Source organism: Dermacentor variabilis, chromosome 4, assembly GCF_050947875.1.
Source record: "Dermacentor variabilis isolate Ectoservices chromosome 4, ASM5094787v1, whole genome shotgun sequence".
Lineage (NCBI taxonomy): Eukaryota > Metazoa > Arthropoda > Arachnida > Ixodida > Ixodidae > Dermacentor > Dermacentor variabilis.
In genome coordinates, this window is record NC_134571.1 from 232,817,164 (window position 1) to 232,843,775 (window position 26,612).

General features: G+C 47.4%; 1 protein-coding gene across 2 annotated transcripts in view; it reads left to right on the forward strand.

The window, feature by feature from the left end:
* LOC142580193 (protein arginine N-methyltransferase 1-like) overlaps positions 1–26,612 on the forward strand; it is a 192,253-nt gene that overhangs the window by 21,368 nt on the left and 144,273 nt on the right. For both annotated transcript variants that reach the window (XM_075691072.1, XM_075691073.1), the window contains 2 exons: positions 8,870–9,154; positions 23,660–23,737. In XM_075691072.1, coding sequence (XP_075547187.1) covers positions 8,870–9,154; positions 23,660–23,737 — 363 coding nt within the window. The remainder of the gene's footprint in view (positions 1–8,869; positions 9,155–23,659; positions 23,738–26,612) is intronic.

The window sequence follows — 26,612 nt, forward strand, 5'->3', positions numbered from 1 at the left end:
AGTGTTTTTTATTGAAAGAATTCGCCGCTGTCAGCAATGGCACCGACTCCATATTTGTGGTCCCCACGATTGGCTTGGAAGCTTGGACAACACGGTGCGTTGCATAATGCCAGTTGCCGAAAGTCAGCTTCGCCTCTGTACAGAAATGTACTTTCTGAAGCATACGCAAAAAGTATTGCGGTGAAAGAAAATGCCATTATGCGCGACCTAATTCACAAGCTCTCGCAAGAGGTTCGCGATCTTAAACAATCCAAGACACCCGCTCCTACACCACCTGCCGAAGCGTCCCACTCCTCTAGCCACGATGCTCCACTGACACCAGCCCCCAAAAAGCGGGCCCTCCAAGAGGAAGCCACGGGCCAAGTGCGCTCAGAGGTTAAGGACATGCTAGTCGCACTTCAAAGCACGATGACCACACTCCAGAACGCAGTCGAAGCCATGCAACATGCCGTTCTCGCTCTGGCACAGCGCGTCACAAACATTGAAACCCACCTATAAGCTCTCCCCATGCCCGCTCCTCCTACCCTCCAAACCCCAGCACTGCCGCTGACGGCATCCCCCAATCACAATAACAGAGATACACTTATCTGGCAGTGGAACTGCCGAGGCTATCTCCGCAAACAGCCAGTCATCCGTCAACACCTTCGTACCGTCACCCGGCAACCGGCCGTCCTCATGATTCAGGAAACCCATATCGATTCGGTCACCCTCCCAGGTTACCAACCTTTCATCCCGCCACATGCTTCTCGCCGCCTCTGCACTTTCGTCCACAAGAGAATCACCGCCATCGAACACAATCTCCACGACCGAAACATCAACACCTTCTCGTTGAACTTATCCCCACCAGGAGACGTAGGGAAAGTATTTTTCTCCTTAACGTGTACAGCCATCCCTCTGCCAAAGTTCGAAGCCGTTTTCTCACACTCTTCAAGAAGGCCCTTAACGTAGCTGTCACCAACCCCCTCGTTATCGGTGAAGACTTCAATCTCCCCCACACGGTATGGGGATATGGCTACTCGACGACGGCGGCTCAAAACCTCTGGAAAGACTCCCAAGACCTCGGCCTCACTTTCATTACAGACCCCACGTTCCCCACACGCCTCGGTAGCTCCACTTCCCGCAACACGACCCCCGACCTGACATTTACCAAGAACGTCACCAACGCCCAATGGAGCAACACACAACATGATCTCGGTAGTGACCATTGCATCATTGCCATACTTATCCCTCGGATAGCTGCAGTTACTGCCAAACCCCGTGAGTTCACTTGGGTTGACTGGGATGCATTTCGCAAGCATCGATCCGCTGACCAGCACGCGGAGCGCATAGCGGACATTGATGCATGGACCCGAAATCTCCACTCCGATACCAATGCAGCCACGCACACCATTACCACCGATGCCCCCGTCGAGCGCATGGACAGTAGACTGGCCCACCTCCTCGCGGCTAAAACATCCATCCTATCCCGCTGGAAAGGGCTACGTCTCAACAGGCGCCTCCGCGCTAAAATAGCCCTCCTTAATAAGGAAATCGAAGCCCATTGCCTCACTCTGAGCCGTCAGCAGTGGACTGAACTGTGCAATACTGCTGACGGACAGATCCATTGTCCCTCTTCTTGGAAGCTTCTCAAACACCTCCTCGATAGTCAAGCCACCCGCTCTTCCCAACAAGATCGCCTCACTAAACTTCTCTATACAGAAAGGAAGAAACGGGGCCACGCCGAAGTATTAGACTACCTCACCAACAAGTATCTCCCCGTGGGCCCAGTGTAATCTCACGGCTCCTACACCGGGGCCCCCAACCCCCCACTGGACGAAGACTTTAGTGTCGCTGAGATCCAAGCCGCCCTGCATAAATTAAACAGCCGTTCTGCCCCTGGGCCCGATGGGGTCACTAACAAAGCCCTCCGTAATCTGGATGATGCCTCTGTCACCCACCTGACAGATTATATCAATGACTGCTGGCGTAATGGTGCCATTCCGCCGGCCTGGAAAACAGCAAAGGTCATCCTTATTCCGAAACCTGGCAAACCTTCTAGCCTCGATCATCTTCGCCCCATCTCACTAACCTCATGTGTGGAAAAGGTTATGGAGCATGCCTTCCTCACGCGAATTAACACCCATCTGGAAGACACTGCAGCGTATCCTCACTCTGTCATTGGCTTCCGGGCCCACCTGTCGACCCAAGACGTCATGCTACAACTTAAGCACCATATACTAGAAGATAGAACACGTACTACTAAAGCTATACTCGGCCTAGACCTCGAAAAAGCATTTGACAGCATAGCCCATTCCACCATTCTTGACCGCATCTCACGCCTTAATATCGGTGCGCGCGCTTATAATTACGTCAGAGACTTTCTGTCTAATCGCACGGCCTTCCTTTCGGTGGGGGATCTCCGCTCCGACGCCCAGACTTTGGGCTGTGCGGGAACTCCCCAGGGCTCCGTTATCTCCCCAATGCTTTTTAATCTTGTCATGATCGATCTTGCCAAGGAGTTGCAGCAAGTGGACGGTGTCACCCACACGATATACGCTGACAATATAACCATCTGGGCCCACAAAGGCAGTGACGGCGAAATAGAAACGGCACTACAATCCGCCATTGAAACAGTCGAGACCTATATCCAAGGCACGGGGCTTCGCTGCTCCCCTGCGAAGTCCGAACTCCTTCTCTACAGGCCTACTCTCCGTGGCCGCCGTCCAAAATACTCCACCGCTAAACGCCATTACGAAGACGTTGCGCTTCATCTCATGGATGGCAGCCCCATACCCCTCGTCACCAATATCCGTGTGCTTGGCTTGCTCATAGAGGCGAACGGAGCGAATGGCATGGCCCTCGCCAAAATCAAGATGAATACAGCCAACACCATGAGACTTTTGAAGCGGGTCTCCAACCGCCGTGGGGGTATGAAAGAGGAGAATCTGCTCCGATTAATCCAGTCATTCGTAATTTGCCACATCACCTACGTTGCTGCGTATCTAAACTGGTACAAGGCTGAACAAACCAAGATCAACATACTTACCGTATTTACACGATTGTAAGTCGACCCCTTTTTTAAAATTTGAAAGTCTGAAGTTGGGGGGTCGACTTACAATCGAAACCAAAACATGGCCCCGCCAAAAAAAAAGCGATACCAACGAGAACTACAACGTAGTTACAATATTATGTTTGCTCTATGGTCCTACCCGTATCTTTTCGCTATCCCGCGTGTTTGTGTGCTTTTCGGAAGGGTTTTTCAACATTTTTGAGTCTTACAGTGCATGCAACACTCATGGGGGGTGTCAATAGTTGATGGAAGCGCCGCTGTTCCCATTTGCGGCGGCACCCTTAGAACGGCGGCGCTTGCGGGGAGTATCGGTAGTTCATGGAAGAGCAGACACCGTTCGCGGGTTTCTCTTTCTCTGTTTAAAGGCATTGGCATTGGTTTGACCAACTTTTTGACGCGCTCCACTTGACTGCCGGCTACGTGCTACTTGTATGCTTCCCCAGTCGTCATGAGTGCTGCAGGCCCACTAATCTTTCGGCACTCGTTCACAGCGGCGTTCAAGAGGGCTGCCATCCTTTATGCCGAAGAAACAAATCACTGCCTGCGGGCCGCAATTTCGATGTTTCTAAACGGGTGGTGCGAGAGTGGCGACTGCAGCGAATCGAAATTTTCACCCTGTGGCGGCAAGTGAGAAATTTCCCACGTGCCGAAGTCTGGACGCTTTCCGGAGCTGTAGGCTAAGCTTGCGACAACGTCGCTGAAATGCGTGATCGGTCCCTGCCAGTGAAGTGTGACGTGGTCATGAAACAAGCCCGGACCTTCGCCTTAATTTTAAGGTTCTGCTCCGCCGTGAGTACGAGTGGCTGGCGGCAGAAGACTGCGAAATTACGCCAACCGGACCTGTCAAAAGAGCCTCCCTGACGGCTGCGTGTGGTTGGGTGCATTTGGCGTGGGCTGCTGTTCTGCAAGATGTCCTGGTGCGGTCGTTTGCCAAATTTGGAATTTCGCTGGACCACGACGCGCTGTGGGACCGCAGCAACGATGACGATGGCAGCACTAGTGAAGACGAGTAGTCCAGTGACCATGTCAGCTACTAATAAATTTTCGTTATCGAATGCGCCCTCGGTTTTTTTTTTTTTTTTCGGTCAAGCGATATGGGGGGGTCGACTTACATTCGAGTCGACTTACAATCGTGTAAATACGGTATACCTGGTGTCTATAAACAAGCCCTCGGCCTCCCCGGTTGCACCAGCACTGACCTCCTCCTTCAACTAGGCGTCCACAACACACGGGACGAGCTCATCGAGGCCCAACGTCGCTCTCAGCTGGAGAGACTCACTCTCACAGCGACGGGTCGCCATATCCTCACCTCGCACGGTGTCACCTACCACCATCAACACGGCCATAAGCACCAGATCCCCTCCACCATACGAGCTTGGATTCACGCCGATCCTATCCCCAGAAACATGCACCCCGAATACAACCACGCACGTCGCACAGCACGTGCCACGGTTCTCACCAAATCCCTTACTCGCCACGACGGTGTGAGTTTCGTCGACGCCGCCGAATATCCCCACGGTACCCGCTTTACAGCCGTCACCACGCGTGAAGGCTCTCTCCACCATGCTATCAGCCTAGTAACCCCACACGCTGAGGAAGCTGAAGAAGTGGCCATTGTGCTAGCCACACTAGACCCAACATGCCATACCATCGTCCCTGACTCCCGCTCCGCCGTTATCAACTATATCAACGGCCGTATTTCACACCAAGCCTTGCGCATCTTACAACAAGCGCCCCGCTCAACCGACCATCAGGTTTCACTCGTCTGGTTCCCGGCTCATGTAGGCACCGTCCACCCGCACCTCCCCAACCTCAACGAGGTTACCCACTCCCTAGCGCGAGGCCTAGTTAACCGCGCGGGAGAAGGGGAGGCTGCCCCCACCGGTAGGGATCGCCTGACACGCTACAATGATCTTGTGAAGTCCTTCTACTTAGAGCGTAGAACCTGCCCCGGCCCACACAACAAACTATCCCGAGCGCAGGCTACAACTTTCCGCCTGCTACAAACCAATACTTACCCCTCGTTACAACTTTATAACAAAATCTACCCAGACATTTACCCCAATCCCATGTGCCATATCTGCAAGACACAGCCAGCCACACTTCCACACATGCTTTGGGACTGTACACACCAATACCCAGACACTAACCCCACGACCCTCTCGTCGAGATGGCACGCTGCCCTGCGTAGCCCTAACCTTGACGACCAACTCTGGGCGACCCAGCAGGCCTGCGAGGCGGCGAAGAGGCAACACCTCGATGTCCCCACGTGGGAGGCCTAGGCCCAGCCACCATCTCTTGCTGGTTTCAATAAAGTTTATTCAGTCAGTCAAGCATAACAAGCGTGTATTGCCACGGGACACAGTATGTATTCCTTAATTATACACATGTGCACCTGGTATCTCCTGTCACAGTACGAGCACCGATATGACTAATGTGTGCACCCACAGGCCTTCAGAGCTTTTTCGAATGTGCCTGCGGCAGTTTGAGTCCTTAAAGGGACACTAAAGAGAAAAATGAATTCTTCTGCATCAGTAAATTACCGTTCTACAACACCAAAAACACCACACTTACATGGATAAGACGTTTGGTAAGCCAGAAAAAGCGCAAGAACGAAATATGCGTGGCGACGCCTACTTAAGTTCCCGCACCTGGGGGCTGTGACATCTTGGATTTTGATGGCATATTCTAGGGCCTACTAATTATATATAGCGGTACAGATTGACTACATTGTGTTCTAAAGGAACCAAATATTAGACATGGCAAGTTTCGGGAACCTTTATTCAGCCAACGCGGCCCAAATGCGAAAACATACTTTGGAGTCCCGAAGTCACGCTGAAGTACCGGCGCTGGGGTTTCGGCGCGAAATTCAAATACTGATATTGGACCTTCATTTTCTCATCTAATAAACAAACTATTTTTTTTGAAATGACTGCCTGCAGGGTTTTCAAACAATGCTTCATTAGTCTAAACTGATTTGTTGTTTCGCTTTAGTGTCCCATTTAAGGGCAGTAAAGACATGCATTCTTTTCCAACTGGCCGATTTCTCTGATGTTTTCTCGGCCCCTAGGGAATTTAAAAAATTGGACGTTGACTGTACAACTGACCAAAAAGATGCCTCATATGGTCCGTGGGGCAAACAAGCGGTGGAAGGAGGACGAGAACGGAAAGGACCTATGCATTGAGGAATGAACGGGAAAGAAAGCGTGCAGCCACCGTTTTGAAGGAGCTTGTGCTCAAAAAACAGTGTTGGCTGATGCCGAAATGCAGGTGTCCCTTATACAAACCAAAATAAGATCTTTAAAGCAGTGAAAGACAACAACAAGGCATCATGCACGGGCTGAGAGTATGTCAGGACAGTTGAGGTTGACTTACAAGCTGTTGAGAGAGAATCCCAATTGTGACGAAGTTCGGGCCTCGTACCACTGAGCTTGCTATCAGTTGATAGAAATAGCTCATATTGAAAATATTTGCTTTATGCATCTCCTTTTTATTTGTATTTGAGAATGTCCGACACTATTTGCAATTTTTTTCGAAGACATTTTATTTCCTGTGCATTTTACTAACCCCTCCCTTCTATTCTCTTTTTGAATAATATAAACTACTACTTAGCATTAAACTGGATCAACTTGTTCTTTTTTTTTTCATTTTTTCACATGTTTACTAGAGAGTAACAGCATCGGGCGACATGGTTTCGCCTGTCTTGACATAAAACATAGTTCTGCGTCATTCAGGGAATATTGCAAAGGCACTCAGGGAAAACCTGGAAAACTCGGGGAATTTGGAAATGTCAACTTGGTAGACACCCTGATTAATGCACATAGTGCAGATGATGTCATGTGCTGTGCGGTATGTGTTGTGTGTGGCGTACTGAGCAGCTGCACTGACAGCAGTTGGTATACCTGGACATGGCCGAGTAAAAGTGGTGCTCCATGTTTGTCTGCTCGTGTCACTCTCCGAGTCTCCGAGACTAAGGGCCGTCTGGCTCAGAAGCCATAGCCCTTAGTCCACAGTACAAAGGCATGCAATCTTCAAGAGAAGGTGCCAACTGCTACCTGCTATTACACATTGAGCTCTACTGGAACAGAGAGTGAAATCTTGCGTCACTGGTGCTTCACCGCAACATTTGGTGTGTGACCGTTTTTTACCTGTCACTATAGAAGTGCCTTTTAAATCTGCTGGCATTTAGTTGTCCAGCTTGATCCTTTCCTCTATTTTGTTTGGTTCTTCATTGAAGGAAAAGGGGTGACGGGAAAGAGATCTCAGTGCAACAGGACATAGCAAAGAGCTGAGGGCTTATCATGCAGTGTCAATAAATATGACAACAAAGTATGATGCAGGAGATGTGGAAAGCCAAGTTAGGGAGTGTGAAAGTAGCAAAGTGCAGAAGACATCGTAGCAGTGGTCATCTCAAGATGAAGTAATGCACACTTTTCACAGCGTAAAATGCAGGATGTGAGGGAAGTCGTAGATGATTTGTCAAAATGTGCACATAGTAGCAGCTGAGAAATTTGCCTACCAACATTGTGGGAGAGCCACCAAAGCCATTGCAATCAATCTCTCACATGTACAATTTACCAACAAGCATAGTCATAGTCATTAAAGCAGTGCAATGACCTGCATTTTTATTTGACAAGGTATTGTGGTTACTGAATCTTGAACAAGATGGCATTTTACTGCAGTGAAGTGCTTAACAGCACTTAAGTGCTCAAGACTGTCTGCCTTCTTGTGCTGAAAAAAAAAGTTTTGCTTTAAAAGTCTTGCTTTTTGGATGATGCAGCTTGCTTTAAGTAACATCTTGTTCTTTATGGCCACTGCGGCAAATGTGAAATTCGCTTCATTATTGCTTGTTTATTTTTTTATTGTGCACAGCTGACAGTGTGAAGTATTCGAAATTGTCAGAAAAATATTCATATTTGCAAATAGTGGCTATTCAATTTATTTTTCAAAAGCATTAGCACATTAGCACACCCCTAATGGGCACTGATACGGGCACATCTTTCTTGTTTGTAATATGCTCTTTCACATAAGCCCCTGGCGGCTCCTGTCGCGATGTGCTGCCAGGGATGCTGCCCAAGCATGGTGCGTGTTCTGGCACTCGCTGTTGCTGCTTGCATTTTGCACTCATTTTGAGCATTAGCTGACACTGATTTGAATCACTGGTGTGCCTGTTTTCTGAGTAGGCAAGCTGTGCCTTTTTCTTTTTTCATTGCTTTGTCCCAGGTACATGTAGCGGTTGCGGTAGGACGTGTCACTGGCTCGTGTTACACTAATGTATCTTAGCTGCTGTGTCGCAGTGACTGGGACGTCATTTGAGCCTGCATGAAAAGTAAAAAAAAAAAAAAACACTGAAAGAGTCTGAAGGGTTGAGAATGAAGTTATACAAAGTCAACATTCTGAAAAACAGCAGAGACCAGGAAAAAGGGAAGACAAGTACTTCGGAGTAATTACTGCATTACTTTCTTGAAAACTGTGCTGTTAGAGACTGGGTGAGCGTAAGATGATTGCACTCATACTTGTAAGTCGTCTTGCACTTGTTAAAGTGCTCGGTTTTCAAGAATGAGATCATACCAACTTGCCCTGCTGTCTATACTTTTTGCCGTATTACTGCTTGCAGGACATTGTTACTGTAATGTTCATTATACTCAACAGCAGCAGCCTGTTCTGTTTTGAGTGCAGGTTTCGGAGATTTACATTTATCAGTCTGGACTGTATTCCGTTGGTACCACCAGCAATGCCAGCCACACCTGTTTGCTGCTCACAGGTGTCTTCTCCTCGTAGTCCTCTGCATGCAGGGGTGCATTCTGTTTTGTTGTGCAGGTGACACCCCACAAGGCTGAGCAGAACCACGTGAATGATGCGGCCCCAGCGCCACCTGGTGGGGGTGGAGAGGAGGCGGGCCCTTCGGGGGCCATCTACTGCTGGCGGTGCCAGAAGGAGATGACCGGCCTCACCACCTTCCTGCCCGAGGAGATGACCTCCAAGGACTACTACTTTGACTCGTACGCCCACTTTGGCATCCACGAGGAGATGCTCAAGGATGAGGTGCGCACGGCCACCTACCGCAACTCCATGTACCACAACAAGCACCTCTTCAAGGGAAAGGTGAGCAAGCAAAGTGACCTCCATTTATTTCCACTATATGGCCATCTTTATGTTTTTCCTGCAACTGTTTTTCTCCGGCTAACAAATGTAAAGGTATAATGAGACACGCCTTCTTCCGTCAGAACTTTTTGGCTGTCGTCGCCGATTCTATGGTGATTATTCTATGGTGAAAAAATTATTAAAATAAAGATGTGAACCAGGCTAAGGCATGCGGCCCTGACGACATTCCTGCCGCTATCATACAGAATTGTGCGGATGCGTTATGCTTTTATTTCGCCTGGTTGTTTCAGAAGTCCCTCAATGAAATTGACATGCCTGATGATTGGAAATTAGCACGAGTCGTGCCCATACATAAGAGTCGGGTGCGTAACTCCGTTCAGAACTACAGGCCCGTTTCCTTAACTAGTATAACCTGCAAAATTATGGAGCATGTAATATACAGTTGCGTTACGGCCCATTTAACTAAACATAATCTGCTAAGCTTCAGCCAACATGGTTTCAGGCGTGGTTTATCTTGCAATACACAGTTGGTATAGTTTATTCATGATTTAGCCTTGGCATTTGGTAAGCAACAAGTTGTGGACTGCGTTTTCTTAGATTTCAGTAAAGCGTTTGATGTAGTTGCACACTGTCTCCTACTCTCCAAATTAAAAGCTTATAACTTGGATGGTAAAATAGTAGCGTGGCATGACGAATATTTGTCATTGCGGAAACAGGCTGTGGTTCTGAACGGTATATCTTCGCAATATGCATCAGTTACGTCAGGAGTTCCCTAAGGCTCAGTGTTGAACTGTTATGCAGCCTTCATTCAGGATGTTTGCCGATGATTGTGTTGCTTATAGAGTTGTAGATGCCATTTCTGATTCACAAATCCTGCAAGTTGACCTAAATACTATAGCAGACTGGTGTGTGCGTTGGGATATGTCATTAAATATATATACAACTGTTCACGTCGCCCTCACAAGAAAACGAGCTAATCATCCGTATAGGTATAGAATTCATGATTCAACTCTAAACATAAGCAAGAAATTTAAATATCTAGGTGTGTTTTTTTACTTCTGACATATGATGGAACAAGCATGTTAACTATATTGGAAATAAGGCATCAATTTTGGGATTCTTGTGGCGCAATTTTAGTCATTTACCGAGTAACTTAAGGACGCAGTTGTATTTCAGTCATGTACGTTCAATACTTGAATATGGATGTGTTTGTTGGGACCCACACACATCTGAGCTTATAAATAAATTAGAAAAAATCCAGAATATGGCAATTAGATTCGTTCTTGGTAACTATAGCCGGCAGCTTAGCATGATAGAAAGCAAACTTAAACTTAATTAAATGGCAAGAGCTGAAGGATCGTAGAAGGCATGTCAGGTTAAAATTTTTCCACGATATTTATTATTCTAAAACAGGTATAAACCGCGATCCAGGCACCACACTACATACCTAAGCGACTTCGCCACTGTTTGAAGGTCAGGGAATTTTCTTGTAGGGGTGACGTAGTCCGTTATTCCTTTTTTGTTAGAGCTGTCCGAGATTGGAACAGTTTGCCATTGAACATTGTATACATCACAGTAAATGATGCTTTTTTTCCATGCATTGAAATAATTTGTTCTTATATTCATTCAAGTCTGTAACCTCCCTGCTGTAATGCCCTGCGGGGCGATGCAGGTAACCAATAAATAAATAAATAAATAAATAAATAAAATTTGTCTAATCAGAAGTGTGCATGAAGTGAATAACGGTGTATGTTCTTGAATGCACGTGAGCTCCTGGTGATTATGCCTGAATTCGTTTATAAAATGAGTCATGTATAACTAGCTGACACGTTCAAGTGGTAGCTCTGATTTCAGCAACCAACAATCGTGCTTACCGTCGTCATTGGTACTGCTGTCAGTGTTGCTTGTATTTCTGTGCACAAGCTTGTGCAGTAAAGTAGGGATGTGCGAATGCTTGAATATCACCGAATCTAATCATATAGTGGATGTTCTAATGTTTAGTATATTTGGTTTAACACCTGGAGTGTTGGTACAAGGCTGATCAGTCAGTCAGCAGCACTGATAGAAATGATCACACGACGTTGACAGAGAGAACGGTGACAAAAGTGGTGCGAATCTTCAAAAACATGTGACGATCGGGCCAATTGGTTACTGCAAGGCATACATGTTCACGCAGTTTGGAGCTTCCTGTCGAAAATGTCGTGGATGCGGCTTTCGCATCGTGAAAAGTGCCTAAAAAATGAAGTTGTTATGAATAATTTTTTAATTACTGTGTAGTTCTCTACCCAATTCTGAAACATCTCCACTGAAAATCTAAATTAAAGGTGCTCTAAAAAGTTTGTTGTATCAGCCAGGGATAGCCGTGGAAAAAAACTGATGTTTTTCGATCCACGAGGGTTGCAATGTGGGCTTGTTGGCAATGCATCTTCAAGGAGAGTACGGTAGCACGATTAAAAACATGGGGACACACAGCACTGCGTGTGTCCCTATGTGTCTTCTTTTGTTCCGTCTTTTAATCGCGCTACCGTACTACCTTTTTCGATCCAGATTATCTTGGTCTTGACAGATCGTACATTTCTCCGTCTTCAAATTTGCTGCTTCAGCTGTCTCCTCCCTAGCAAAACAAGTGCGCAAATATCAAATGCTTGAAGGCCAGTCTGAGGTATCCGATTGGCAGCGTCCAGCACGTGGCTCTGGCGTGCTCTGCGATTTATTTTTGACTTATAATGTAGACTTGATGGGTACCATCGAAAGGCCTGAATAATGGGGATTCCTAAATGCCAGATTCACCAGAAAATAGGTGACTTTATACCACAAGTGGCAAAGAAAGGTGTGCCGTATTCTCCGACTGTTGCTGTCGGGGATCCTGTATACATACCTGCCAACTCTTCCGAATTTTCCGTAAAATGTATGAATTTTGAGCAGTCGTGCGATTTTATGAATCTTGCTTGAAATATTATGGAAAACATTTTATTTGTGAAAAAAAAAACATGCTAATGTAATAAAATTACACCCTGGTACCTTGCGCTGCCACGAGAGGTCAATATGTATGCGTGACATCATCATCAGTAGCCGCAAAGTTGTAGTGACTTCTGTCGTCTACTAGGGGGTTACAAATCCATATCCAAAGCTCAATAGCGCTTCTAGCACCTCCGCAAACCTGCTGCCATGCTGTTGTCTTTGTTTGCGCGGTCGGGCAGGCACGCGGGTTTGGACTTTAGTCAGCTTCAATCACTGCAGTGTTGGCCTTGCCTTTTGTGTGACTAGCTGCAGCGTCGGACGCAGTTGGACTCCAGCCTGTAGTGGCTTCGCAGTGCAATAGCGGGCTCGAAGGCCCAGCAGTACTTCCAAGGGTTTTCGAAATCGTACACTGCAGAATTTCCATGCTTCGTGCTGTCGAAGAAAGGGGAGAAGTTCGGATTCTGCACCACGTGTGCCTGTAATGTCAACAACTCGCATGGCGGCAAGTCTGACATTAAGGTCCATATCACTTCGAAAAAACATCGGGGATGCGTGCGAGCTGCGGACAGCCAGCCAAGCCTAGCAAGTTTTGTATGCAGCGACGACGACTTCAGTATGATTTGTGCAGAATGCCTTTTCATAGCGTTTTTTGTTCAAAGGGGACACGGGTCTTAAAGACCAAAAAATCACGAAAAAGATTGAGATTTTGGAAGTGTTATTTTCGACATCAACTATTTTTTTACCTATCTGCCAAGTTTCTCGTTTCTAGAATCGGTATTTTAAGTGAAATAGTAATTTGCGCAATGAGTTCCGGCTGAATTCCAGCCAAAATGAACCCCAAAACAGCCCTTCCTTCCCATCGCACAGCTGCCGTTTCACGCTGCCTATCACCGCTACTCGGTCTCGTTTGAAAGAGCCGCCTTCCTGCTTACGTTTCCCGCCACCACCATTCAGTTTCGCCTATTGGATGGTGCACAATAAATCAATAAAGAAAAGCACATTTGTTTTCAATTGGCTGAACGAGCCCACGTGAGAGACCGCACCACCCGATTGGCGGAGCTGGCTGGTGTCATCTGCTAAGTGAGCTGGCCCGCGCGCTGTCGTCGTGCTGAGACGCCATTTTGAAAAACTGCGTGCAGGGACTGAGAAACGCAACAATGCCCGGGCCAGCGAGAAAGTTTCATACGCTGAACAAATTGGGCAAAAAGCGGAAGAAATCTATGGTTGCTAATTTTAAAGGTCGTTGCACTTCCCCAAGATGCAGCGAGAGTGATGAAGAGGCTACATCGACTGGACAAGGCATCGAACTTGACAACGGTGTGGGTACAGCGTGTGCACCAGCTTGTGAAGCCGACAGTGGCCACATCCGCTGTGACACGGTGGTGCTACAGCCTTCCGATGTGGAGCAGAACAGGATTCGAACCGAGGAAAAACTCCAGGAACTCAACGTCAATGGCAGCGACGAAGCGGAAATCATATTGTTTTAACCGAGGCAGCGGCGTGGTCGACAGTGCGCTTGACAAGATGGCATTCACGATCGTCAATTTGGATCTGCAAAACTAGCTTTTGAGGTTTGCAAAGTGCACAATGTGTGTTAGCGGCAACGTTGAGTTCAAGAAAGGTGAGCGCGAATATGGCCTTGCTGTGAAACTTGCGCTCTCGTGTCCCAACTGCGGAGACATCACGTCCGCGTGGACCTCGCCACGTGTAAGCGGCAATCAGACGGTGAACCCGTTTGTTGTAAATATTTTCGCAGTGCATGCTATGCAGTGCACTGGGAACCAGCAGACAGCACTTAATGATATTTTTTTCGGTGATGAACATTTTGAACCGTGGTCTCCACAACAAGACGTGGCAGAACTATGTGAAGAAAAAAAATGACCCCTGCAGCAATTCGTGCGGTCGAAGAAGTGATGACCGAAAGTGCACAGTCGGTTCAGCAACTATACAGTGTGCTGAACATGGGGAACGCTTAGAACATCGCCGTATCTTTTGATGGTTCGTGGATGACATGTGGACACTCATCCCATATAGGGGTAGGTGCAGTTGTCGAGCTTTTCTCGGGGCTCGTGCTGGACTATGTTGCTTTAAGCAATTTTTGTGCTGACTGCGAGCGGGGACCAAAGAAGGATGACCCAATGTACACAGCCTGCAGGGCTAGCCATTTAGGCCAAAAGAAAAGCTGGAGAAATGGGGGTGCAAGCTGGCCTTCCACTTTTCGAGAGGCCCCTGAAGACAAATGGCCTTCGCTACACGACAGTGTTATCTGATGGCGACAGCCGCACTTTTCTTAAGAGGCTGATGTCTACTGTTACATAAAAATTGAGAAAGAAGAGTGTGTTAACCACGTGCAAAAGCATATGGGCACATCTCTGCGCAACTTGATCACGATACACAAGGGGACAGAGAACCTTGCTGGCAGAGGAAGGCTCACAGGTGACCTCACAACAAAGTTGAGCTCTTACTATGGTTGGGCGCTGAAATCACACAAAGGAGCTGTAGAGGCAACTCAAAAGGCTGTGATGGTGACATATTACCACATTACTTCTAATGATAAAGTCGCCAGTCACAGTCTGTGCCCAACAGGCCCAGATTCTTGGTGCCGGCAGAATGCAGCAGTAGCCTGAGGCGAGCCTACTCCCAAACACTGGTATAACTTGCCACCTTATGTGTGCAAAGCATTGCTCCAAATTTATGAGTGCCTCTCAGAAAGGAAGCTTCTTGAGCGGTGCCGGAGAAGTAAAACTCTGAACAACAATGAGAGTTTACATTCCATAATCTGGTCACTTGCACCAAAGCAACACCATGCATCACCATTCACTGTAGAAGCTGCTGTGGCAGAGGCCGTGATGCAATTTAACGCAGGCAATAGGAGGACATTGGCAGCAATCCTGAACGAGCTCAGCCTGAATCCCAGCCCAATTAGCAACAAACGGATGGCTGGGAAGGACAAACGCAGAGAAAAAGAATGTGCTCGGAGTCATTCCTTGGCCGACAGTGTTCCAGGGGCACTGAAGAGACATTTAAAAAGCAGCAGGCTATTAGACTACATTCCTGGTGGTTATTAGGAATGTACGTGTGTAAATATGTGCGAAACATCTGTTACTTTTCATTAAATGTTGTGCTGTTTGTATTTTGCATTTTTCTCAAAAGAAATTTTTGGCTCCATGCAATATTGAGGCCTCGATATCTCAACACCTAGAACAGTTAGAAATGAAATTCTTTTTGCAGAATGAAGTCTAACGTGTACTCTATGAAAGATAGCAAGCGGATCTCTTGCCTTTCATTTCAGAATTGTTTGCTACATTTTGTGCCACATGGTTGCCACATTTTGTGGGCTTACATTCAATGGGCTGTAAAGTATCTATTAATGGTCACATCAAAAAAGCGTTTGCTATACAGTAGAACCCTGCTGTTACGTTCCTCACTGCTGCGTTTTCCCGGCTGCTACGTCGTTTTCATCCGGTCCCGGCATAGCTTCCATAGGATCCAATGTATAAGGAACCCCGCTGTTACATAGTAGCTGTGAAAACGTTCCCGCATGATGCGTCGCAACCCAAACCCGCCTGGGCTAAGGTAGGCAACGCGCTCCAACCGCCATTTTGGCTTTTGACGAGTTTTGACCGGGCATGGCCGGGCTTGGCTATGGAACTGGCTGCAAGAAGCTGCACGCCAGTTCGAGAGGCCGCCACTAGGTGGCCATTCGTGAAAAATGCTCTCACTATCGTCACTGTGATTACGGTCGCCGCATGGTTTGTTGGACGGGTCAACCCACGGAGGAAGGAAACTCAGGAGAAGCCCTGACGTCGGAAGTTGGCGTTGCTCCGCCTATCTGACCAGCTCTCCTCTCTTGTTTACATTTTCGCGAAACCACGCCGCGCTGCGCGCAACCGGGCTGCTCGGGTGCGCGCGCTGTGCAGCAATACTAAACAATCGTTAGCACGTTAGCATGATTACGCCAAAGAGGGCAAAATTTCCCGCGGATATTCCTTCGTCTGTTGTCATTGCCGTGGCGCGGTGACGACGAGGAGCACGAGCCGCATGATGTCGGGGAGTTGCCAAATCCTAGATTTGGAGAAGCCGTCGCGGCTCTGGACCTCCTCCGCAGGTACGCCGCACCTCACAGCGACGCTGACAGCAATGCGGCCTTCCAGGCTATTGAGAAACGTGTGGTGATTTCTAGCGAGCGAAAGAAACGGCAAGCCACCATTCTAGACTTTCTAAGTTTCTAAGAAGTTCTAAGTGCACTCTGTGGAAATAAATTGTCTATAGTTGAAGCTGCACTTTTTTCATTCATTTTTGGAGCTTTCCTCACTGTTGCGTTTTCCCGGCAGTTACGTTTTTTTTCCTCGGTCCGCTGAAAAATGTATGAACGGGGTTCCACTGTACTTCAATCGTTACTCCTTATGCTATCTAACCATGCCTCACAAATATTCTTTGTGTCAGTTATATTTAATTGATGCCACAAACAAAGGGAATTAAATGTTAGTTACCTTAAGAAATAATTGAGCTACACCAAAACTAAGTACATATTTGAAATCAGTGCAAAAATATCAATGAGACTGCCTAGTTTGATAAGTATGGGTGGGAAAATAAAGATTATTTATATAGCAGTGTCCCCCCTTAGCACAACATCCCGCTGAGTGTTAGTGATCATGCTGGGCCGTTTTTCCGAAAGATGTTCCCCAAGTATGAAGAAGCGAAGAAGCCTGTGCACGAACAAAGACGATGTCAATTGTTTGGGAAATGGCCGCCAGCGCGGAGACACCTTTGCTGGATGCCCTAAAACCGCAAGTATTTTCGATCGCTGTGGATGGCAGTAACAATAGGGATATGCAGCTTTACCCTATTGCTGCGACATATTGTTAAAGAAAAGAGTAGAGTCGAAAACCGCCTTCTTTGCGTCGGGACAATCCAAGCGGAAGCGATGGGCCACAAGATCGCAAATCTGGTTCCGGATGAGCTGAAGTCTCGGAATTTGCCTGTTGGAAACCTGTTGGCTATGTGTTCGGACAATGCCAATGTCATGATTGGCAAGAAAAAGTGTTTCTACTGTATTGAGAGAGGCTCAACCAGGTTTGATAGGGGTTGGTTGCCCGTGCCATCTCATCAACTTGGCCTCCCAAAAAGGGGCGTCATGTCTTCCTGCAAAGGTTAATGAGGCTTTAATTTACATTTTTTCCCCTATAGAAAAGCTCGAAACGAAAAGATTGACTTAAAGAGGTCCAAGAAATGCATGACGCCGAGGTCAGAGAGATGTTGAAGCATTCGCCGACACGTTAACTGTCGTTGTGAATGGGTTTGAAGAGGCTGCTCGACCAGTGGAAACCACTACTCAGCTTTTTTTTTTACCTGATACAAAGCAGTGTAACAAGCAGAGCTCGTTTTTGGAGTCATGCCAAATTCCAAAGACTCCCTCACAAACCCCCAAGAACCCTGCACTGACCCCAAAGTCTGCTACACATCTTCACAACACTGCTGCAGGCCTCTGTGAAGAAAGGCACCGACGGCGATGAACTCTCGCTAAAGAGGGAAGGAGCTCATTCTGGGGGGACGCGGGTCTTGAAACGGCGAAAAATCGCAAAAAAGTCGATTTTCAGAAAAGTGCATTTTCGCTACGTTTATACATTCAAGGATCCCTCCGCGAAATCTAGAAGCTAAATTTAATCGGAAAATAATAAAAAATTGCGCTTAAAGGGGCCAGGGTGAACGCGAAATCAGCAAAGTCTGGTCAAAAATCTTTAAACTTCGCGCTGTCGCCATTTGCGAACGCGGGGGCCGATGGCCGCCATCTTGCGCTTGTTTTGAAGCTGTTTTCTTTGTGCGCATTTTGCGCCAGTTCAAAATGGCGTCGGTAAAGGGAAACCGACGCTATCGCGTCATTTCTGAAGGATGCGTCCGTGCCGCCGATTGGCCAAAGCGCGCACACCCCCCGCGCGACTCGCTCCTATTGGTCCGGTGCTCTTCAGCGTGCGCTCGACCGCTCTCGCGTTTCGCTACGTTTGTTTATCTCTGGTTTCATCGCGCCGCTGTCCACGTTTGTTCAGCCACTTGCTTCGCGACGACGTTTGATAAGGTGCTCATTTCACTGCCCGGATGGCTGGAAAAGATCGTCGTCTCAAGGCTACTATGCGTCAAGCGGCTGTGGAATGCGCGACAGAAGGCGGCTAGGCCTGTCATACTCGCTGAGTTGCCGGTTGCTGGTCTGCCTGGACATTCTACCCGATCGAGTTCCGAGCTGCAAACCGGCACGTCTAGCGTCAACACTTCGTCCGCCCACGCCACGAGTGTTGGCACAGATCGTGCAGGCACCGTTTCCTTCACGACTGAAGAAAGTAGCGAGCGCCGGAAAACGTGCCTGGCGTCGCAGTCTGCAATGGAACGAAAGTTCACGCTGCTGGGTGTCGACACGAGAGAGGACGTCAACGACAGCGGAACTGAATGTGCAATCGTGGATTTATCCGTCGTACGAGAGTTCGTTGGACTCGTGCTGTGTCCCGGGTGCGGCTAGAAAGTGGTGATGCTTTCAAGGACCCCGCCAAGGAGTACGGGCGCTCAGCAATGTTCTGACAATGTTCTGTCGTCACAATGCTGCGAGAGCAAAGGGAGAGCCTGAACCTAGGCACCACTACAACTTGCCAGAACATGTGGCAGAAGCAATGCTCCCTGTATATACGCGGCTATCTGAAAAAACCCTGCTCCAACGATACCAGCGAGGCAAGACACAGAATTCGAATGAGAGCCTTCACTTGGTGATTTGGAGTGTCTCAGAGGTACAGCATGCATCTCTCTTTGCCGTGCAAGCTGCTGTTGGGGAAGTTGTCCTACGCTTCAACACTGGGAACCTGATTGCGTCCACTGCAATTCTACAGCAGCTACACATGAATATTCCTGGCACTGCATCTCAGCGAGCAAAGGAGAAAGACTGCCATCGAAGTGCTAACTCCAGCAAGAAGCGAGAAGCCTCTTTGAGCGCAAGGAAGCTGGCCAAAAAGCGGCATAAAGATAGGATGCATCCAGATTATGCCCCTGGTGAATTTCCTTGAGATTTTATTGGTATGTTCTCAATAAAGATGTTGCAGAATGTTTTTCCTTGATTTCCCAAACAACAATTCTGACAGACTTCCAATTTTGGAGGTAAAATAGCTTCTGTCCTATTTGAGCTATCAGCATAATTTTTTTTTTTGCCAGAAAGAGAAATGTATGCAGTAAGCAATATCCACCTTTTCAAAGCAGTACTCTTCTCAAAAAGTTTTTGAAATGGGTCACATGCTTGACATGTCAAGATGGCGTTTTTTTCTCACAACTTTGATGAGCTCTAACTCTTGCTCAGATTAGCCTAGAACATTAATTAATACCTTATGGCACTTTGAAGAGTGAGGCGTGCGGTGGGTGTGTGCTCCTTCCTTGGCCAATCAGGGACATGGATGCATCCTTCAGAAATGACACAATAGTGTCTGTTTCCCTTCACCGATGCAATTTTGAACTGGTGCAAAATGTGCACCAAGAAAACAGCTTCCAAAACAAGCCCAAGATGGCGGCCGCTAGCCACCACATTTGGAAATGGCGACGGTGTGGCGCTCAATCATTTTTGGACAATTTTTGCTAATTTCGCATCCACCCTAGGCCGCATGAGCTCGATTTCTTATATTTCGATTAAATTTACCTTCTAGATTTCACAGAGGGATTCTTGAATGTACAAATGTAGAGAAAATGCACTTTTCCGAAAATAGCATTTTTTGTTATTTTTTTGCCATTTCAAAACCCGCGCCTCCCTTTGATAGCCTGGGAACAACATTGACGAGAGATTTTATTGGCAAATCAGTTCCTGGCGGAATCCTGCAAGCTGGAAGAAGGTTCTTGGCAGGAGTAATTGTCATCCACCTGAATGTAACACAACTACAAAGGAAACCCATATTGGTTTCTCTGAAATCAAGTTTCGCAGTTAAGGAAAAATTTGTCCTGGTTTGGGATTTGAACCCAGGACCAATGCATTTCTGGACTGTTCGCTGTACCATCTGAGCTGATCAGGAGGATCACAGCGTGAGGGCGAATTAATCGACAGCTCGAAGGACTGGGGCACTGAATATTTCTGAAACCATTTCTGCAGAATACTGCCAGATGGAGGAATGTTTATGAAAGGAAAAATGGTCATCCACTTGAATGTAGCACGAAACTAGAAAAGGGACCCATATGGGTTTCTCTGGAAGAAAGCGGTGCAGTCGAGGAAAAAATTCACGCTAGTCTGGGATTCAGGGCAAATAGCATTCGCAAGCCTAATCTGGGCTTAACTGAGGCCCGGGTCTGACCCAAGCATGAAGCTCCTATGCCCGAACCCAGCCCGGGCTTCAGTAGACAACTACTTACCCGGTCCGCCGTGCTTTCAGGCCAGCCCAGTTCGTTGCAGTGCTCCGCTCTGTGGCGCATGCAATATGTGGCACTGTGTGGGTCTCAATATTCGAAAAATATAATATTAGGTATTCAATTCGTGAATCACATTATTCGAATGTTCACTATTCGATTCACTTTGGTGATATCCGAGTATTCGCACACCCTGAAACTATATGGTATTTTCAAGCCTGTTTATTTATTTATTTATTTATTCAGGTACCTACAGCGCCCATTGAGGGCATTTCTGTAGGGGGGATACAGTTGCAAAACATACATCGTCATGCAGATGACACTGTGTAAATAACAGCAAACAATAAAAATACAACGCATTCCAATACTGAGCAAACTGATAACAAAAGAACCATGAAAGCAAAAAACACGTAAATATTGTCATATGAACAAGCCTATACAAAAAATTCGAAAACTCACAGCAACACACGCACGCACGCACGCGCACACACACACACACACGCGCGCACACACACACACACAAATTAATTCAACAAAAGGCCTGACAGAGCATATTCAAAAGAAGATTGCGAGGCGAAGACAACTTCTACTGGCAATTTATTCCAGTCATGCACTTTTTTTGGAAAAAATGAGTTTTTAAAGACATTTATACAGCACTGGTATTCTTGAACCTTTAAAGAATGATCTAAACGGGCGGATATATAGCTGGGAGCTTTCACGTATGAATCTTTAGACAAACCTGTTGCGCCTATAAAGATATTGTAAAATAGCTTAAGTCTAAGGTATTTGCATCTGTCTTGCAATAGAGGCCAGCCCAAATTTTTACACATCTTAGAGGAGCTTTTGGTGAAATCATAGTTTGCATACACAAACCTTGCTGCTCGTTTTTGAATTCGTTTAAGTTCGCTAATAAGTGTTTTTGTTTCAGAGTCCCAAGTTGCACAACCATATTGTAAGATGGGACGCTCAAGTAGCGTGTCTCCTTCAAATCGGCAGGTGCCTGCTTGAAATTGCGTTTTAAAAAGTTTAAAGGGACCCTGAAACGATTTTGACGATCTTCTACAAACGTACTGAGTCGTTAGAGTAGGTCCTTCTGATCATTAATTGACACATCTAAGTGCTCCGCGTAAAGCGTGTAATTTATTATAAGGTTATAAAAATGCACATCGCTGCCGATCGCAGCACACTGCTTGGCGGAATTTTAAGCCGCCCCTACCCATATTACGGAAATCACCCATATGACGTCAGTAGGGCGAGCTGTCCGATTGGCTGACCAGGGCGCGTTATCGATAATTTTTCCAACTTTATGGTAAACAAATGATCTTCGTAATACTTGGAATGTTAGTTCATTTGTTTTTATAAAAAGAAAGTAAAATAAAGAGAATCCACAAGAACAATTTTTCGGTACGCTTAAGCACTTCCGGCACACAGCAAGTGTCGTCTGCTTGTGTTACAACGTACTCCATTTTGACGAGAACTCCGCGGTCAGAGTCGGTCTCAGTCTTTTCGTGAGCACTATGATACGACTTTGTTGCCTTGTGGACTGCAAACGTAGCGACTGCCAATATGTCAAGCTGCGACATCGTGTGCGTCTGCAAGACAGCAAACAAGCGAACTGGCTGCTGCGCATCGGACTGCCGCTATCCCATCGGCGCCAGGATTTGCGCGTTTGTGTCCGTCGCTTTATACCGGAAGATCACTAATGCAAGAGCGTTTCGCGAGTCCGGTATTAGGGCAAACGCAAGCACGAGGGGACAGGGTCTGGCCGCTTGACTTTGCCGTAACGGGATGAGCCATGAGATGAGCAGAAGGGCAAATGTGAATGGTCTGCACGGTGCAGCCACCTGGCGGCACAGAGCTCAACCATACACAGTAGCAGCAAGGAAGTGTATTCTTCTTTGCTGCTGGTGTGTATTTGTCGCAGGAGTGTAATCATCAACACGTTGTTTTTATAAATCTTTAAAATGTTTTACACTTGGTTAGAGCAAATTAGCGCTTTGTTTGGCTGGTTAAGCGCTGCGCCAACAAGTGTCTCGACCGTGCAGACCGATCAGGCCGCTCACGTACGTCTACGCTAAAGTTCCTTCATCAGATTAAGTTTATGCCTACAGTCGTGTGCCGAAATGACCAGCTTGCCTGTGGTTACCGGAATACCAGACACGTTTGGCGCTACGACAGAATGCTCGCAACGCACGCTGCTTTGATAGCTCTCGGTCGACGGCCAAGCGGCTAGCGGAGAGGTCTCGCGCGGGCGGGCTCCAAAACAACCGGAAGTGGACGATGTGACGTCGCATCGTGACGCCGTACCAGTGAAGGCGGAGCTTAGCCCCGCTCGCTCGGCGAACGAGTTAAGGAGGAAAAGCATAACTATGGAGGAGGGTAACTTCTAATTGCTTGTAACTCCATTAATACGTAACGCTTCACCTTAATTGTGGTGCGAATGTTCTACTTAAGCTGTACCCTACGCGTCTACAACATTTTTCTGAACCGTTTCAGGGGCCCTTTAACACACGGCTAGCTTTGGCAGCAGTATGGTTTACGCAGTTGTTCCAAGAAAGGTTGTTTGCGAAGATAACACCCAAGTACTTGTAATTCTTAACAAATGATAAGTTTCTGTCGCCTAAAGAGTACTGGGTAGGTAAGGGATGCTTTTTATTTGTAAATTGCAGAACTTTACATTTTGAAAAATTTAATGTCATGTTCCATGTTTTGCACCATGCCAAGACAGTCGAGGTCACTTTGCAATTCATAGGAGTCACTTACACATGTGACATCACGGTAAATGCAACAATCTGACGCATACAATCTGACCCGACTAGAAACCCGGTCAACTATATCATTGATAAATATTAAAAAAGAAAAGGGCCCAAAACTGATCCCTGGGGAACACCCAATAAGACTGCAATATCAGATGAACTTGTGCCTTCAAGAATAACGCGTTACTTTCTACCGACAGAGCCATTTCAGCAGGGTGGGTGGTACTTGAGGGTAGACAGTTTCAGTAATAATAAATTATGTGCGGCAGAATCAAAAGTTTAAGGTAGCAACTTTTGGGGGTGGTCGGACTCGCGTGTTTTCTTCAGCAGCTTCTTTTTGTTGGGAAAGCACAGAAACCCAACAAACTAGCACATGCAAAAGCAGCAGGGTGACCGACTGTGTGTGGATTCTTGCACCTCTTCACAGGTGGTGCTGGACGTGGGCTGTGGCACTGGCATCCTGAGCATGTTTGCAGCCAAAGCAGGTGCGGCCAAGGTCATTGGGGTGAGTCACACCTGTAGCAAAGTTGAAGAAAGCAATAAATAGAGGAAAGTGAACTCTAAAAGAAAAAAATAAATACTTGGAAGGTATTGTTTCTTGGATACTGAATGCATATGCAATTAAAGACCAACTGCAACGAAATTTCACTTCGTCTAAATTGGCTATAAGTGCATAGTATATACTGTCACTGTAATCTTGGCAAAGCCGCAGGGCTGGTACTGCATTTACTTGAATCTAGGCCAGCCTCGAATCTAAGGCGATCCCCAAAAGTTCGAAGCCAGAAAAAAAAAAAAAAGAAAAAATTACCTGGACTGTACGCCGAACAAAAAGCGAGGACAGCGTTCACAAAATGAAAACAGCATGCATTGAATAATGAACATGCCGAGCTAATTCAACGTCATCATCGCTGCTAGCCTTATTGCTGTATTCCTTATCGCTGTCTTCAAACAGCGCATTACAGTTAAGGGGGGACACGGGTCTTAAAAGGCCGAAAATTGCGAAAAAATAGACTTTTTGAAGCTGAGATTTTCGGAATCTAGAACCATTTTTGCACTAATTTGCGAAGTTTCTAGCTTCACTTATCATTATTTTCGCCGCAAATTCAATTTGTAACATGCCTGTGAGGTGAATCTGAGTGCAAATTTAAGCAAAAATGGCACTTTTTCCGCGTTGAATGGTGGCAGTCGCATACAGGTTATCATGGCCGTCTTGGTCTTGTTTGAAAGAGCCGCCCTTCACCTTCGATTTCTCGCCGTCGCTGGCTGTCCTTGCTCATTGGCTTTCTTGAAAAAAAAAAACGCCTCATCGAGATGTACCAACGCTCGATTGTATTGGCTGCTCGGCGCACGTGACAGTCTAGGCACCTGATTGGCCTAGCAGCCTTCCCGTCGTCTGCTTGGTGTTGTTGACTGACTGCAGCTGTGGTTCGGCTAATCAAGAAGTTCAGCACCAAGAACAAATTTGGGAGGCGAGTGAGGCGATCGCTATCGGAGAACTTCAAGAAGCGTCTCACAACGACTTGGGACGAGGATGACGACTTCGCTGTGATCGGCAGTGCAGACGCTGAAGCGGTTGTCGCTGCCGCCACGGTAGGCCTAACGGACGCTAGATCTACGGGCTCGTCAGCTGCCAACAGCATCGCGGAGAGCGGCCATGTGCGTCTTGACGCGCAGATTTTGCTGCCACAATAGTTAGAGGATGAGAAGGAGGAAGCAGAAGGGAAACTTTGGGAAAAGTCCTCCATCGCGGCGACAGAGCGGAAGCGAAATCTTGTCGCTAAATGCGCCGATGCCGTGGTTCCCTCCTCCCTGACGAAACGGCCTTCACCATCGTGCACTTGCAGGCGGTGAACGCAAAGGGCAGTGGTGCCCTTTGCGGTATGCAAAGGGCAGTGATGGGCCACTTACCACCACATCACATCAAATGATAAAGTGGCCAACCACACCTTTTGCCCAACGGGGTCTGACTCGTGTCGGCAGAATGCTGCAAATGCTAAGGGCGAGCCTGCACCAAAGCACCCCTGCAGCTTGCCTCCTCATGTCTCATCATCATCATCATCATCAGCCTGGTTACGCCCACTGCAGGGCAAAGGCCTCTCCCATACTTCTCCAACAACCCTGGTCATGTACTAATTGTGGCCATGCCATGCCTGCAAACTTCTTAATCTCATCCGCCCACCTAACTTTCTGCCGCCCCCTGCTACGCTTCCCTTCCCTTGGGATTCAGTCCGTAACCCTTAATGACCATCGGTTATCTTCCCTCCTCATTACATGTCCTGCCCATGCCCATTTCTTTTTCTTGATTTCAACTAAGATGTCATTAACTCGCGTAGTTCCCTCACCCAATCTGCTCTTATCCCTTAACGTTACACCTATCATTCTTCTTTCCATCTCGTTGCGTCGTGCTCAATTTGAGTAGAACCCTTTTCGTAAGCCTCCAGGTTTCTGCCCCGTAGGTGAGTACTGGTAAGACAGCTGTTACAGTAAAACCTCGTTAAACCGTACCCGCTTAAACAGTGGTTTCGTTTTAAAAGTAGTAAAGTCAAATCCCCGACTAAGCGACCATTGAACATAATGTGTTTCGTATCCGCATAAACCGTACCAGCTTACTGCGTACGCATCGGTTAAAACGTAGCGTTCGAACTTTTCGTCGCGCAAACACGGCGCTGCGCCGTCTCCATCGGGCGGCCCGGCAGAACAACACGCCTCAGAGATCGGAACAACGGCCTCCAAGCGCCCTGTGCGTTTGCGCGTGAAGCCACATCAACATCAACATCATTATGACGCGGTGCCAGAGAGCGTTATGGCATCGTGCAAGCGAGGACTCGCGCCGTTCCGAAGCTTGGATAAAAAAAACGCTGGGTGCTCAGCATAGAAGAAAAATTAAACATCGTCCGTGCTATCGAACGTGACACGAAGAAGTCGGTGCTGACACGCAACAGGGATCTGCTGTTGACTACAGTGTGTGGCATTTAAAATGCGAAGAAGTTGCTCGGCAGCGCTGCTGCGACCGCGAAGATATGTCGGCTACGAGGTTCGGCTTTTCGCCATCGTTGCCTCTGTTGTTGCCGAAGTGTCGACTAGCGACAGTGACGAGGACGACACGGAAAGGGATAGCACGGGCGATTCAGGCCCGACAGTCGCATAAGCTGCGCGTTGCGTCAGCCTCATGAATGCAATCGTCGCGGTGACAATAGGGGCGCGATAACGTAACTCTATTCCAAATGAAAATTATTCCAAACTCCGGCACCGGTAATGAAAAAGGCGCCCCCGGGACTTCTGCAGCACTACTGCGCACATGCACGGTGAATACGTAACGCCAACGAGGAATCTTCCATGCGAGTGTTTGCCGAGAAGAGGGGGCTGGCTGAAAAGCTGGC